General features: G+C 54.9%; 6 protein-coding genes across 6 annotated transcripts; 5 read left to right on the top strand and 1 right to left on the bottom strand.

Moving 5' to 3' along the window:
• Nucleotides 1-1,473: 1,473 nt before the first annotated feature.
• On the top strand, nucleotides 1,474-3,117 carry CPAR01_07240 (uncharacterized protein; the record flags this gene model as incomplete). The annotated part of the gene is made up of 1 exon (XM_060491510.1): nucleotides 1,474-3,117. The coding sequence occupies one exon, from the start codon at nucleotides 1,474-1,476 to the stop codon at nucleotides 3,115-3,117; it is 1,644 nt and encodes a 547-aa protein (XP_060350384.1).
• Nucleotides 3,118-4,870: 1,753 nt separating this feature from the next.
• On the top strand, nucleotides 4,871-5,793 carry CPAR01_07239 (uncharacterized protein; the record flags this gene model as incomplete). Its single annotated transcript, XM_060491509.1, has 3 exons — nucleotides 4,871-5,105; nucleotides 5,372-5,486; nucleotides 5,673-5,793. 3 exons carry the CDS (start codon nucleotides 4,871-4,873, stop codon nucleotides 5,791-5,793), a joined length of 471 nt encoding a protein of 156 aa, XP_060350383.1.
• A 1,012-nt stretch (nucleotides 5,794-6,805) lies between these two features.
• Nucleotides 6,806-7,909, top strand: CPAR01_07238 (uncharacterized protein; the record flags this gene model as incomplete). The annotated part of the gene is made up of 1 exon (XM_060491508.1): nucleotides 6,806-7,909. One exon carries the CDS (start codon nucleotides 6,806-6,808, stop codon nucleotides 7,907-7,909), a length of 1,104 nt encoding a protein of 367 aa, XP_060350382.1.
• A 2,009-nt stretch (nucleotides 7,910-9,918) lies between these two features.
• Nucleotides 9,919-11,344, top strand: CPAR01_07237 (tubulin binding cofactor C; the record flags this gene model as incomplete). The annotated part of the gene is made up of 4 exons (XM_060491507.1): nucleotides 9,919-10,027; nucleotides 10,110-10,270; nucleotides 10,338-11,054; nucleotides 11,144-11,344. 4 exons carry the CDS (start codon nucleotides 9,919-9,921, stop codon nucleotides 11,342-11,344), a joined length of 1,188 nt encoding a protein of 395 aa, XP_060350381.1.
• Nucleotides 11,345-11,683: 339 nt separating this feature from the next.
• Nucleotides 11,684-12,154, bottom strand: CPAR01_07236 (uncharacterized protein; the record flags this gene model as incomplete). The annotated part of the gene is made up of 1 exon (XM_060491506.1): nucleotides 11,684-12,154. The coding sequence occupies one exon, from the start codon at nucleotides 12,152-12,154 to the stop codon at nucleotides 11,684-11,686; it is 471 nt and encodes a 156-aa protein (XP_060350380.1).
• An 821-nt stretch (nucleotides 12,155-12,975) lies between these two features.
• CPAR01_07235 (2,3-bisphosphoglycerate-independent phosphoglycerate mutase) lies at nucleotides 12,976-14,924 on the top strand (the record flags this gene model as incomplete). The annotated part of the gene is made up of 4 exons (XM_060491505.1): nucleotides 12,976-13,006; nucleotides 13,266-13,618; nucleotides 13,680-14,061; nucleotides 14,116-14,924. The coding sequence occupies 4 exons, from the start codon at nucleotides 12,976-12,978 to the stop codon at nucleotides 14,922-14,924; spliced, it is 1,575 nt and encodes a 524-aa protein (XP_060350379.1).
• Nucleotides 14,925-15,004: the final 80 nt, after the last annotated feature.

The following is a 15,004-nucleotide window of genomic DNA, read 5'->3' as shown; positions in this document are numbered from 1 at the left end:
CGAAGTCTAGGAATCCACCGCAATCAATCTGTGTAACACAGCGCAGACCACGTCAACAAACGCCCATCACGTCGCCCAAGGGCCAAACATTACGCAGTATGTGTGTGTGTGTGTGTGTGCCAGCTACTAACCGCAGCACACTGTCACCAGTCACCAGTCACCACACCCCCATCCGACGTTCCCAGCTCTGCTATATAACCTGCTCCCTGCGGTTATTAATTTAGCACATTTGTGATTCGTCGGCTGCACCTGTGTCGACCTTGTCTCTCAAAGTCTCACATCGCTCGCGCTTGGACGAGACACTTTGCTTTTTCCACCTTGCTTCTTCGACGGCATACACACACACATGCCCACACTATTACTCTTTCTCTCACGCCATGTCACGATGTACCTATACAGCGGTGAGCAGACAGCGGAGCGCGCCGGTACTTTTCTCATCTTCGTCAACCGCCCGTAACCCATTCCAGCCGTTTTCGTGAATCTTCGGATGGCTTGGAGCAAGGAATCTCAAGTTTCTACCAACAGCGAACAAACTTCCGTGGGAGCAAACAATCCCGCTGACTGCAGCATGCTCTCGCCTCATCTCGCCTGTCCACCCCGTTGGCCAATCCTCTCATCTTCGCTTGGACTTGTCTCGTTTCGTTCTGCCCATGCGGCAGCGACGAGGGCAAAGAGAAGTAAAAAAATGATATATCGTGCAGTATCCCACGGCTGCAGCCCGCTCTCATGCGAGCAGCCGACCACTCACAGACCCTCGGGACCACTTTGCTTTTTGCCGTCATAAATTCTCTCCCTCGGGCATCGACGCATGCGATCAATCGGCAATGCCACAATTTCGGCCGGTTGACACGAGGCTCTGAATCGGCTAGCGACATGCGGGAGTGCGTGTAGGACCTCTTGATTGGAGTCCACATTGCTTTTCTGCATAAGCAGAATGACGATCTCTTCGGGAGGCATGCAGGGAGGGGCAAGCCATCGAGGCTGTGGAAGACACTTACGCACGCTAAGAAAATAAGATGGTGGTGTGTCTCCCAAGTTCCCGGTCAGGCGGGGGTGCCTTTTTTTTTTTTGCCTTTTTCTTTCCAACACCCTTGACAGCAGCACCAGCTGTATAGACGAGGTTAGCCCTACCAACAGCCCTCTGAAGTGTGTTGTGCGTTGGATGTGACGATGAAGAAGAAAACACTCTGCCCTTGGCATGTTGGCTGGAGAGGGATTGGCCCGCGCGGGGAGATGCAAGACAAGCTGTCTCGGTGTGTGTGGTCGAGCTGGCTGACCGCTCCCCCTTTGGTCCGATCGTTTGGTTGCGTCCTAATGCTGCGTTGCGGGTAGAAGTCTTTCCGTATATATGCTCCCGGCCTGCTGACGAGTGAGCGCCCTACGTTCACTCTTTTCTCGAGGTTTGAGGCTGCTGCGTTCCGAAAAGCAAGGCTTCTCTTCCACTTTCGTCTGATTTTCCCTACTCAGTTCACTATGTCATCCTTTCCAATGTTTGCTCCCATGCCACGCAGAAACGTAGATGGGCCAGTCTCCCACGCGAAGTGGCCGACAGTCGACCCCTTCCGCTCAACATCGACATCGTCACCATGGGATGTAGATGATTCCACGGCCCAGACCGTTAGCAAGCTTAACTGTGTCTTTGGTTTCCGGCCACCAAACGCCTACGCCAAGCAACCACCTCGAACATCCCCCGATGAAGTATCCAGATATTCTCCTGATATCCAACATCTTCGTCTAGACCAGACCCCCGAGCTACGACAAGACACCCCTTCAGATGTGCGGACACGGACGTCTTCCTTTGGACCAGAGACGCCTCCTACCAAGTTCGACTCATATTTTGCACCAGAACCGGTCGTCCAGCCTCCAACACCGAGTCGGCCTGTCCATGCCCATCTACGCTCCCACTCGGATAGCTGCAGCGTTACAAGTCTCTGGCCAGAAAGCCAAGGCTCATATCGATATGGGGGTGAAGCAATTTCAGATCAAGGGATCGATACCAAGCAACATGGCTATCTTGGCGCAGCAGCATCTCGCTCGGGAGATAACTCTCACCCTCAACGGCAGTCTCGCGAGGCATCATCGCCTCACCAGAACTACACCGTCACCCTCACCCGCAACAACCGCGCCGTCACTCTCATCCTGCAGCAAGGCCGCCCTACAAAGCAAGGGCAAGCAACCATCACATGCTACCGCCAAACTTTCCTGGCTCTGGGAGGACCCTACGCCGAATTCTTCAAGGCATCCGAGGCCCTGGTTCTACTGCAGCACATGGTGAACGCATCATCAATGTCATTTGTGCCCTTTAGCAAACGGGAACGATCCGAGTTGATGCTCCGCATGCGAACTTCGCCAGATGCCATGATTCTCGGCGAGCCTTGCTCCAACGCACGCGCGTGGACGAGCTTTTTCTCCACGGAGCTCGGTGCTGGGAGGGCCTGGGAGGTGGGCACCGTCATCTTCCCCTGGAAGGTGCTCGAGAGGCTGATGAGCTCTCTCAATTCCGAGTTTGCGCGCAAGAGGAGAGTGCAGTCCCGCGCTGCTGCCGCGTTTAACAGACGAGAGGCGGAAGAGCACGCGGGACCAAGAGGAGGACGCGGAGGCGCGGCCTTCCAGCACAGCTACAGCCACTCCTACGACTCCCGCCCCGTATCTCTGCACCTTGCCGGTGCAGAACATGGTAATTTCGAAGCAGCAGCAGCAGGGGACCGCAGCTCCGTGGCATCCGGGTCGCCACCCCCTCGAACACCGACAGAGATTCTGCCGCCCAAGCTGCAACTCCTGCCGGAACAGCGCACCTCTCAGCTTCACCAGTCTCCTCCGCCTCCGCCGCCTCTGGCGTCCGTGACAGCCGCGCAAATCCGAACGCGCAGACGCCAGCACTCGGAGCCCGCCGTCCGACGCCTAAGCCTGACGCCGCCGCGCATCTCGCTACTCAAATCCAACAACCTGCGTAGGCTGCACGCTTCCTCGACGCCCATGCGGCTCGAGTTTTACGACTCGATCCGGGCGTGGCCTGCTAGTTCGCACCGAGCGCGTGTGAGGCTGCCGCCGTGCTCCCGGTTCCTGGAGATGGTTGAGGACCAGGGGGCTGATTCTCATAACCCGATTGTGGTTTGAGGCCTCACTCTTGGGTCCGGCTTTTACTCTCCTGCATTACTACATGTAGCTGCTTCATGTGTTTTTCTCTTCATCATTCTTCTCTTTCATTCTTGTGTGTGTGGATTAAGTGGCCTGTAGAACACAGGGGGCAGAGCACCTTGAACTGCGCGCAGCATTCCACCCCTCTGCACAGCTGCTGTTGGGTTCAAGATTTTAGACGGGGTTACTACCATATGTGTACACGGGAAACAAAAACGGGGAACTGAACGGGTTTATGAGAAATGGACTATGTGAAATGGAAAATGAAACGAATGATACAAAAGAATTGTTAGAAATAGGGCAGGGTTCTTGGGGAAAGGCACTTTAGATAGAGAGAGACAAACAGGATCACGCGGTTTTTCGCTGGGCGAAACCGCCAACTCACGGCAGGATCCTGATGAGCGGGAAGAAAGAAGTGGTGTTACACTCATGAAGAACGAACGTCCTCGCGGATTTTGTTCCATGTACTACAAGTGGTTTGACGACTTAGGTCTAGGAAACACGGATATCTCACTATGCTAAGCATGTCTTGAACTTTTTTCGCTGGTCTCCTCCCTCTCTGTTCCCCTTTTTCTGCGAACAGCAGTGGTGAGTCACTTGGAATGTAGAAGGTTTTACGTCCGTAGCTGTGTGATGGGACACATCGCATCATAGCTCCGAGCTTAGCTGAAAGTTTACTTGGTCAGGAATGTACATCCCGTCTCTCACGTGCCAGATAGGACATGCGACTTGCTACGCGATCTAAGACCGTTTGACATACGGCCGGAGAATTTGACGGTTGGAATGTATTCGTAGATTGGCAGCAGCGGTTCTAGAACTTGCGAGGTGCTCGGGTTAGAGTCTAGAGATCATCGGGCGGAAGTTTTTGGACAACTTCCCCAATATCAGTCACGGGATTAGAGCCTGTGAAATATAGCTGGACCAAAACCCCGACCTGACTCGTGAGATCGTGCCCAAAGCACCCTTCCACTCTCAAGGGTATTTCGCTTCGGTCTCTTGTAAATAGCACAACGTGGATAGCAACCGTGAAAGCAAAGCACGTTGTACTCCGTACAATGGCCTTCAACCCGTGGTCGCGATGCACTCCTCAGTATCCGCAGGTAGTCTCGAACGTTCTGCCCATCAAGTGCTCGAGGTTCTCTTGGCGCTGATGCTTCTCGGAGTTTAAGTGCGAACCACTCCGTCGGGCACAGAGGACCTTTCTTCTCCTGCCGCAGGGACCAGGATCATCGCAAATACACTCTTTTACCAACGGGTGTAAATTAAGAAAGACCAATAAGGCTCTCAGCACAGGTAACACAGCGTGTTCACAATTTCCCAAACTTGAGACGAACGTCGACGGGGTTGTCCATGTTCACCCAATGCCGGGGAAGCCGCGCCGCGATCCACTTCTCGCAGGACTTCATCTTTTAGAGTTTCTGGTGATGGAGTTGTCTGTGTCTCCCCTCCGCCCCTTTTACCGGGTTATAGGATCATGATCATCCCAGCCATTTACTACGTAGATGCTGAGGGCCGCGCGCGCGTGGGGGCGCGGTGAGATATAAGTCTCCGTCCCACCTCGTTCCCGCGGGGGGTGAGCATCGTGAGGTTCTCGCCAACTACCTCTACTCACCACAGTCACTCGTTCTACCTGCGGCATCTACTCGACTAAACGTAAATCAACCACGAATCTGCGATCGACGAAACACCGTCCATAACCGAATAACATCCTCCCCCGAAACGAGAAGCAATAATGGCCCGCTCAACCCTCGCGCTCCTCGCCGTGGCAGGCCTCGCATCGGCAGGCAGCCTCCTGACCACGCGACAGGATAACGAGACGAAGGCTGCGGTCGATATCACGGCGCTGAATAAGAACGTCTCGGCGACGACGGGGTCGGGCGCTGTTAGTGCCGCGGGAACGCTGGCGCCGTTTGGCGGAATTGGGGTTGGTTGTGGGATTAATTGGGCTGAAGGGCAGTCTTTTGGGGGTGAGTTCTTGAACGGGACGAAGGAGGATGTCTGTCTTCCAAGTGTCTCCTGAGTTGAGAGTTCTGGGAGTGTTTGAGGAGATGAACTTGAAAATTGGATTGGATGTGGTTGTGAAAGGAGAGGATACGCAAGAAGGGGGTGGGGGGTGGTTATGCTTTTGACCACTCAGCGGATGGAGAGGGGTGACTTGGAGGAATTCGAGGCGACGAGGTGCCTTTCTTTTATTGAAGAAGGATAACGAGCTGACGCATTTTGTGTTCACCAGGTGGTCTGCAATCCGGCTCTGAAGCCTTTGGTCTCGGCGGTGGCTTCACAATCACCAAGGACACAATGAACATTGGTCTGGGAATCGGCATCAACCCGATCAACTTCAATTCCAGGTAAGCAGAAACCAACTCAGACCGCTTCACTACGGGCTGGGTCATTACCACTTCCCCTTCATCCAAAACCTGGACCAGACTGCGGGAGGGTTGTGAGGTGGACAGCGAAAGGCCAACGCCCAAAGTTTTTTGTGCTTCTTCTCCTTGAAAAAGTTAGACGATGCTGATAAATTGGTGTTTTCACAGTGTCAGCTACGAGGCGTCGACGAACGGCACCGTGAGCTTGGTGTTCACTTCGACTTCGGCGATTAAGTGCGAGGAGACGACTGTTGATGGCGTCAAGGGCGTCAAGTGTACGTCTACCTGAAATGTCTGGGCATCCGGTAGCTCCCGTATTTGTTACTTGCTTTGAGCGTGTTGAAAATCTAGATACATATTTGCTATCTACAACCCCCCATGCCGTGAGTAACTCTGTGAAGACGTGACCAGCCATAGCGAACTATGAACATGGCCCGGTGGTGTGAATTGGGTAGCTTGGTACTCGAATTGAGAGTGATTGTGAAGAAGACCTTGAGATACCGGTACCGTGGTTACGGGACAGATTTCACCAGGTTGACGGCCCGCTACTTTGATCTATTGCAACGGTCATGCGGGTTCCTGGGATCTGTGGAACAGAGGGTTGGGGGGCTTGGATAGTCGAAGGTGTATGCTCAGGGAGTGATTAACACTTTTTGGCGTCGACAACGATTCAGATGTACAGTGCCTCCGCCATGCATTGCCTTGATGTAGGGTAGAATCACTAATAGTCCAAAGAAGTTGAGGTGTTCCGATCAAAAGTGTAATTGACTGTCACAACCTTTTCTTGGTGGTTGACACCAGGCGTGCTCATTTTCTAAGCCAATAGTCTGAGAGCACATTGCAAAGCATTGAGGCTTTTCACAGTGTCAGTCGCTCAACCAGGTTTTTCAATTATACTTCGTCTAGACCGAGGTTTGGTCGACTACAAAGGTTGACGACGTTCGGAGATAGCATCGCATCAACCATTCTGTCCCAGCCCTAGAATCCATCTCCGTTACCTTTTGATTCAGCCTTGGTGATCGTGTAATCCTTTGATAGATATATAATAGACAGATGTCCCTCGTCTTGGCAGTCTTATTCTCTTCTATCTCCTATCCACAACCCATCTCTGCTTCACTACATCGGCATATGCCAGTTCCTAACTTCCCATACAACTAACAAGCACTCGCTTCTCTTCAAACTAACCTATTGTCGTCTCATCACTCTACTCTCTAAACCCACTCTCTTCTCACTACCCTACTCTCTTTTCTAAATTTCTCTTCACCTCTCATCATCCGCCAACCGTAGTTATGTATACCACCATGAATACCCAGACCGCCACCGCCGCCCAGCTCTCTCATTGGCGTCGTCAATACGGCACCAGTTGGTTTGACGGCGCCGATGGGAGTAGCGGAGACTACGACCTGTGCGCGGTCGAAGACGAGGAAGAGGACGAGAACGAGAGATGGTGGGAAGAAGACTCCTCTGCTATCAAGGACGTGGACGAGGAAGAGGCCGAATACCACATGGTGCAGAATGTCGTACCTGAAGAACTTAAGCAACAGAAGCTTGGTGTTCCTAGCATCATGCTCACCACTACCGAGGGAAACGTCTTCTTCGGCAATGCTATCCCAGAGGGAACATGGTGCACCGAGTCCCGTGAGTCCCTGAATCTGCGCACAAAACACATCAACAACGCAGAGACGTTCCTCTGCCCAGGCGACTGGAGACAGCTCCGCAACGCCTACCGCCTGTGGCAACAGCAGGAGTATGACCAGCGGATGGAGCAAAATTTGGAGCTGGAGCAAGAACGACAGCAAGAGCGACAGCAAGAGGAAAAAGAAGAGACCGCATTACGCGAGCACCAACAGCTTTACACGCCCCTGGTCTTCCTCACGACCCCCGACGGCGACATCCTCACGGGCGACGAAATCCCAGAGGGACAACGAGCCCAAAAGCCCTGCGAGGCTCGCCGTAGGAAACAGCAATACGCCGCCAACGCAGAAACGCAACTCTGCCCGGGCAACTGGGAAAAGATCCACGACGCCAACCGCCCCGAGGAGCCAAAAGAGGACGCGGTCCTACACGTCAACCTGCGCGAGGCAGAGGCCGCACTTCCCAAGGGCAGCCGCAGCTGGCAGAAGCGTCTCGCGCGCGTGAACCAACGCAGCCAGCGGCGCCGGGCGAGACAGCAGAAGCTCGAGGAGGCGGAGCGGCTCTGGCGGCTGCAGAAGGTCCGGGTGGAGGAGTTTGTGGCCGAGAGGAGGGCCAAGGTTGAGGCGCTCGAGAGGATTGGCGCGGCGGGAGATTTCCCTGCGTGGAGTCGGAAGATGGATCGGGAGCAGGGGGAGGCGGAGGAGAGGCTTAGAGTGCTGAGGAGGGAGCTTGAGAAGATGTTTGAGGGGGGTTGTGGGGGAGAAAGGTGACATTGAGGAATGAGCATATGTTGTCTCTTCCCTCTTCCCTCTTCTTGGGGGGCAAAGGTTGCTTCTGGAGGAATGAGCACGAAGCTTCTCTGCTCTCTTCTTGGATATCGCCGTTGTATTCTTCGGGTTACTATACGGCGAAGATGGCCATGACTTACGGCCTTGGTGTTGGCGTTTAGTTGTTTCAATAAATTGACTACCGCTTTCCCTTTCTCACCTACTCCCATCCATCACCCAATGCCTCTTCGCCATGATTAACGACTAACGTCCATGAAGAGCCTCACCAACATGTAAGCCTTACATGGATTTTGTTTGGAGTTGTCGAAACAAGCATAGATATTGTCGAGCATTTCCCCACGAATCAACTGCTACATCTGCCGCAACACGGTTCGTCTCGTATTCGATGGTTTCTTTAGATTGTCTGTGAGAAGCAGCCATTTGTCAAATGTCTACGATGCGATTTGACACTGAGCCTTATCGGAACGAATTGCTTTTGTATATCATTGCGCAAAGCGGTCTACGTGCTATAAAGTCGTCTCAAGTTGTACTTGCATGTACAACAGGTGTATCGTCTGACGCCAGCACAGTAAGCTTGCAAGAAATCTCTACATGCAAGGGAGAGACGGGAAGATGACGATGGTAGGCCTCCTCCCTCCTGTACCCCAAAACTCTAAAAGACCGGATGTTCCTCAGCTGGTGTTACACGTATCAGTGCAGGGAATGACAATTCTTCCGAGGCTTCATCCGTTGACCTAGCACCAGGCTGGCTCATCAACTTGCACCGATACTAGCGCTCGATATGTTCGTTCTCGCAGTGATTACCTCCTTCATCCACTGCCTCGTCCCAACTCATCCCTTCAGTAGCCTGGGACAGTGAGACGACGTCAGACAGCCAAGCTCATCGTCGATCCAGGGTCCCGGGATGTCTTGGCAGAGCGTCAGTATCCGGGGAATGCGGGGGAGGCGAAGCGTTCGTTTGCTGTTCGAGCAGGACCTTAAACCACAAGCAGCATGGAACAGCAAACACACCAACCCCCCCCGCTTGATTCGATTGTTTGTCAGACCCCAATGCAGTAGTTTCGCTGCTCGGTGGTGATGTTGGCTGCCACTCGCGTGACTGATATGCATGACGAGAACATTGAATATAGGTACCCACGTATCGAAGTTAGGAGGGAAAGGAAGAGGACCCCACATTCACGCCGGTCCAGGGTCCCCACTAAGAGCACTGAAGAAAACCCGACCGATCGACCGAGCGGCCAATCCGCGTCGGCCGGCTCCCAACGTCGACCGGGGTGGCAAGCGCCAAATGGGAAGCGTCCCTTCCGTGCCCCTCACGCCGTCTTTAACGGTCTTCCCACCATCATAGGTAGGTACAGAAGGAACCCATCACCTCACTCCTGCCTGCATTTCATCGTCCGATTCGGCACCTGTTTCGCGTATGGAAGTAACGTGCTTTTCTTCGCTTCCGCCTCCTACCATACACACACCACCACCCTAACACCCCCAGACACCCCAAGACAACCTCACTTTGGACGACCACACCCACTTCGGGAGTTGCAAGACCTCGTCCATCCCCGGATCTTCCAGCTCGTTCCTGTCACCCTGGTCCCCTTTTGGCTCTTCCCCGCCAGCCACTGCGCAAGCGACGTCACAACAAACTCAGCTACGTTGACTTGGTACGCTGATACTGCGTACACTGTCACGAAGCAAGCAATCAGAAAGTCGCGTGGTTCGATTTTTGGCACTGACCGTGTAGACGACGGGACTTTAAAGACAGACTTGGTCGCACACCCCACCGTCTGAAGACACGCCACTTTTTGAATCGTCTTACACCAAGCTTGTCTACTTTGCCTTACCTCTCATTAGGTAGGCCCAAATCTTCATCCCTTCCTCGCTTGAAACACAAGCCCCGAGCTTCTTTTCTGGCTGGGCTCTGTTCCTTCACATATAAAATCATATACGATTTCCACCTTTCCATTTCCTACCTATACCCTGCCACTACGACGACAATGGCACCCGAAGTACTTCAGCAATTTGCCGTAGGTGGAGGACTCCCAGTAACCAAGATGCAGGATCCGAAAGAGAGGTTTTATCACCATTTTCAAGAAGAAGTCATCAGTACGTTGGCCCCGTAAAACAAGGACCGAATGGTCGTCTGATGTTTTCTGGGCCGCATACTAACAAAGAACCCCGCACCCAGGTCTACAAGAGCAGATCGACAATGTGAGCTCCATATCTCAGGTCGGTGGTGAGAGGCAGGACGCCATTGATCACATCCTGGCCGGTATATCGAATCTCTCCAACGAAGTCGCCGACGCTTCCGACTATGTTCCCTCGTATGACCAGCGGAACTACGCCCAGGTGGGTTTGAGTCCATAACTTACTCAGGCTTCCTATTGCATCTCGTTGACACCCCTTCACTTACCAGTCCGTCAAAGCTCTCACAGACAAGTTGAATGAGACCACGGCAAAGCTGGCCCCGCGTTCCCGCTTCCAGTTCAAACCTCGCGGAGCCAGCTCAGCAACAACATCAACCACCAATGGCCCAGCCGCGCCCAAAATTGACCCCCGTCTCATTGTAGGGGCAAGCCTTGCCGACCCCTTCCCCCCATCCCGCGGCGGCCCGGTCACCGCTCCTCCCTCCTCCTCCGTAACCCAGGCCGCCACGGAGACGGACTCAGACGGCCTCGGCGATCTCCCCAACTTCCCAAAGAACTACAACGAGGAAATGGCCCGCCCCAGCGCCACCAAGGTCCGGAAACCCAGCTTCTCTACCGCAAAGGACATTGCAATTTTCGGCCAAGACGGCCTGCACATCATCCTCCCGTCCTCGGCGTCGAGAGCGACGAGTTCGGGCCGCTTGACCGATCTGAAAGGGTGTGTAGTGGACATGTCCATCGCGCTCTCGGGCCACACCTCGTTTGCGAACCTGGCGCTCAAAAACGTCGAGAGGAGTCTGATTGTTGCGGGAAACGTAGCTGGGCCGGCGCATATTACGGGGGTGTCGGATAGTATCATTGTCGTTTCTGCGCGGCAGGTGCGCATACACGAGTGCAGGAACGTTGATATTTATCTGCACTGCTCGAGTCACCCGATTATCGAGGATTGTTCGAATATGCGCTTTGCGCCGTTGCCGCCTAGCTTTGTAAGTAAACCCCTACTCGTCCATACTTCTTTTTCTCCCCCTCCCCCCCCTTTTTTTCCTTGAGATATCAGCCGCTGACTGCCGAGAAGGACACCACAGAAGATCCCACCAAGAACCAGTGGGACCAAGTAGACGACTTCAAGTGGCTCAAATCAGAACCCAGTCCGAACTGGAGCATCTTGCCCGAGGAGAAGAGGCTGGCCGAGGAGATTTGGACAAAGGTTGTGCCGGGCGAGCGCGGCAAAGATTTGCACGATATCCTCAAGGCGGTCGGGGTCCAGAAGCATTGAAAATCGGATGGAACATGCTGTACATCGACGGGATGCGGGAAAGTGAGAGGTCATCGCTACTTGCAGACGTTTCCTGGGTCGAATCCTGGTTTGGAGTTTCAAGGAAGGCGGTTTTGCCAGGTATCGCAAGGGATGCATAATATGTTTTGGCGCAAGAAAAACAGCGTCCTCTTCTGTCCAAAACTTCTTCGTTTGGTAGTTCGCATATCGGGGTATCATAATAATTCAATCTGGCAAAAACTTTTCGTCCCAATCTTTCCCCCTCTCCTCTTGCATTCGTTCACCTTCGCAACTTCTCGCTTGAAGTCTTCTTCCACCGCACGTGTTCCATCCTTCCCATCACTCAGTCTCCATCTTATCCCCCCTCCCGCCCTCCTCATGCCCAAACTTCACACCCGCCTCCCGCAACCGATCCAACACCTCACGCTGCATCCGTATCCTCTCCTCAAGCTCCTTGATCTCCTCCTCCTGTTCCTCAACGGTCCGTTCCATATCCGGGAGGGTACGCATCTGCGTGCGGGCGCGCTGCAGCTTGTGCTTGAGGGCGTCGGTCTGCGCGGGGACGTCTTTGAGGGAGAGCGGCGCGTTGGGGCTGGCGGCACCGCCGGCGGCGGAACCGAGAGGGTTGGGTGTGGCGCCGGCGCCGGCTGGGGTTGCGCCTGTGGTGAGGCCGCCGCCGATGGAGGAGGAGGAGGAGCCCGAGGTTTGGATTGCGGTTCGGAGGCGGGTTAGGATGCCTGTTAGTTCGGTGAGGGTGTCGAGGGCGTCTGGGGAGAGGGTTGGGGGTAGTTCGAGGGGGTGAGGCGGCATTTTGGTGGTTTGGTTTGGCTCGGTCTCGGGGTCATGTATGAACGGAGAGGAGACGTTATGCGTTGTCGACAGAAGTGTGGTGAGAAGTGTCGGTGAAACGGGTGATTTGTGGAGAGGTATCGGGCTATTCTCAGCCTCGCGGTAGGTGCGTGATGGAGAAAGGATGGTCGTTGGCTGCGTGCTCGAGGCTTGGAAAATCAATGGACGGGGAGATGGAGGCGTAGGTACAGTACCCAGGTGGGATGAGATGAGGTGAGGTGAGAGAAGCACTTGCTCGGTGAGGTCCGTCCGCGTCCAGGGTCGTGTCAAGCTGGAACGGCAAGGGCCAAGGGCCAAGGGAGGGGGGAAGCTCCGCCGGGGCAAGGAGCTTCCACGGGCGTTTTAGCGGCGCGGCGATTGGTAGCTAAAAATTGTTGAAAGTCAACAGAGGGGCAGCCGGGCAGCCCGCACCGTGTCTGACGGGGTTGATACTGTACATACTACGGAAACAACGGTTGTGTAGACAGTGTGATTACGGAGTGCCACGGCACGGATCTATTATCGGCGATACTATGACATAAACCCCCACCAAACCACCGACACCGATAAAACAGCCCAGGCGCCGGGAAAGCTCACTGTACCTAAGAAAAGGTGGTACATTGGCTGATTCAATCAAATCTCCTCAACCAGCCTGGCACTTCTCTCACCACCACCGCCGACGCCGTAAATAAAAGTCTCCATCTCCCAGAACAGAAAAAATCACGCACTTCCTAGAACTCTGCTTTCATCCAGATACCCCCTTCTGTAAAGAAATTGCTGCACAGAAAATAACCTAATTCACCATGGCCAAGACCGACCAGAAGGCCTGCCTGAGTACGTCCAAAGATCTCCCTCCAGACCCTCCGTGCCCCTCGTCGAAGCCCCGCGGTGATGGAGATGGTGGTGGTGTGAGTGTTGTCGAGGCTGGCCACCAAAACCACCAGAACGCGCCGCCAGCAGAAACAGTCCCCTCGCCTCTCCCGCAACCGCAACTAATTCCCAAATCCAATCCCGATTACATCCTCACCCTTGCCTACATCATCCTCTATCTCCAAGTCGGCTGGCTAATCTTGTGGATCTTGCGCTCCTACAGTCGTGATTGATGGCTGGGGTGTGCCCGGCGCCGACTCCCCCAAGGATGGCGACGCCATCACCAACGCAAAGACCCCCGTCATGGACGACTTCGCCCAGAGCAAGACCGGATACTGCGAGCTCGACGCCTCCTCCATTGCCGTCGGCCTGCCCGAGGGTCTGATGGGTAACTCGGAGGTCGGTCACCTGAACATTGGCGCCGGCCGCGTCGTCTGGCAGGACGTCGTGCGCATCGACCAGACCATCAAGGAGGGCAAGTTCGCCGACAACGAGGTCATTAAGAAGACTTTTGAGGGTGCCAAGAACGGCAACGGCAGACTGCACCTCTGCGGTCTCGTCTCCCACGGTGGCGTGGTGAGTTCCAGCCCATCTTCCAGCCCAAGACTTATGACCGTCTAACACACAACCCTCCCAGCACGCCAAGCAAGAGCATCTCTACAACCTCCTCAAGGCCGCCAAGCAGTACGGCGTTCCTAAGGTTTACATCCACTTCTTCGGCGATGGCCGTGACACCGACCCCAAGTCCGGCGCTGGCTACATGGAGGAGCTCGTCAAGACCGCCAAGGAGATTGGCATTGGTGAGATCGCCACCGTCGTCGGCCGCTACTACGCCATGGACCGTGACAAGAGATGGGAGAGGGTTCAGATCGCCCTCGACGGCTTGATCAACGGCAAGGGCGAGGAGAGCACCGACCCCGTCAAGACCGTCAAGGAGCGTTACGCTAAGGGCGGTGACAAGGACAAGGACGAGTTCCTGACTCCCATCATTGTCGGCGGCGACGAGGGCCGCATCAAGGGTGAGCATCTCTTTCCCCAAAACCCCACACTTCATAACTAACAGAAATCCCAAGACGACGACACCGTCTTCTTCTTCAACTACCGCTCCGACCGTGTCCGCCAAATCACCCAGGTGCTCGGCGACGTCGACCGCTCCGTCCTCCCCGACTTCAAGTTCCCCAAGATCAAGAACCTCGTCACCATGACCCAGTACAAGGTCGACTACCCCTTCGAGATCGCCTTCAAGCCCCAGCACATGGGCAACGTCCTCGCCGAGTGGCTCGGCAAGCAAAACGTCGAGCAGGTCCACATTGCCGAGACGGAAAAGTACGCTCACGTCACCTTCTTCTTCAACGGCGGCGTCGAAAAGGTCTTTGCCCTCGAGACCCGCGACGAGTCCCAGGACCTCGTCCCCTCCAACAAGTCCGTCGCCACCTACGACCAGGCCCCCGAGATGTCGGCCGACGGCGTCGCCGACCAGGTCGCCAAGCGTCTGGCGGAGCAGAAATTCCCCTTCGTCATGAACAACTTTGCGCCCCCGGACATGGTCGGCCACACGGGCGTGTACGAGGCCGCCGTCGTCGGCGTCGAGGCCACGGACAAGGCCATTGGCAAGATTTACGAGGCCTGCAAGAAGGAGGGCTACGTCCTCTTCATCACCGCCGACCACGGCAACGCCGAGGAGATGAAGTTCCCCGACGGCAAGCCCAAGACGTCGCACACCACCAACAAGGTGCCCTTCATCATGGCCAACGCCCCCGAGGGCTGGAGCCTCAAGAAGGAGGGCGGTGTCCTGGGTGATGTTGCGCCTACCGTCTTGGCTGCGATGGGTCTGCCCCAGCCTGAGGAGATGACTGGCGCGAACCTGTTGTCCAAGGCATAAACGCATTTGTGTTATTTCTGTGTTTTGGGTTGGGGCGCGATGTTGTCGGCTGACGGTGGAGTTGAGGTGAGGGTGTGTCT

The sequence above is a fragment of the Colletotrichum paranaense genome (genome assembly GCF_030867605.1).
Source record: "Colletotrichum paranaense strain IMI 384185 chromosome Unknown Scaffold_5.1, whole genome shotgun sequence".
Lineage (NCBI taxonomy): Eukaryota > Fungi > Ascomycota > Sordariomycetes > Glomerellales > Glomerellaceae > Colletotrichum > Colletotrichum paranaense.
The sequence above is the reverse complement of the archived record's forward strand: the minus strand, read 5'-3'. Positions and strand labels throughout refer to the sequence as shown.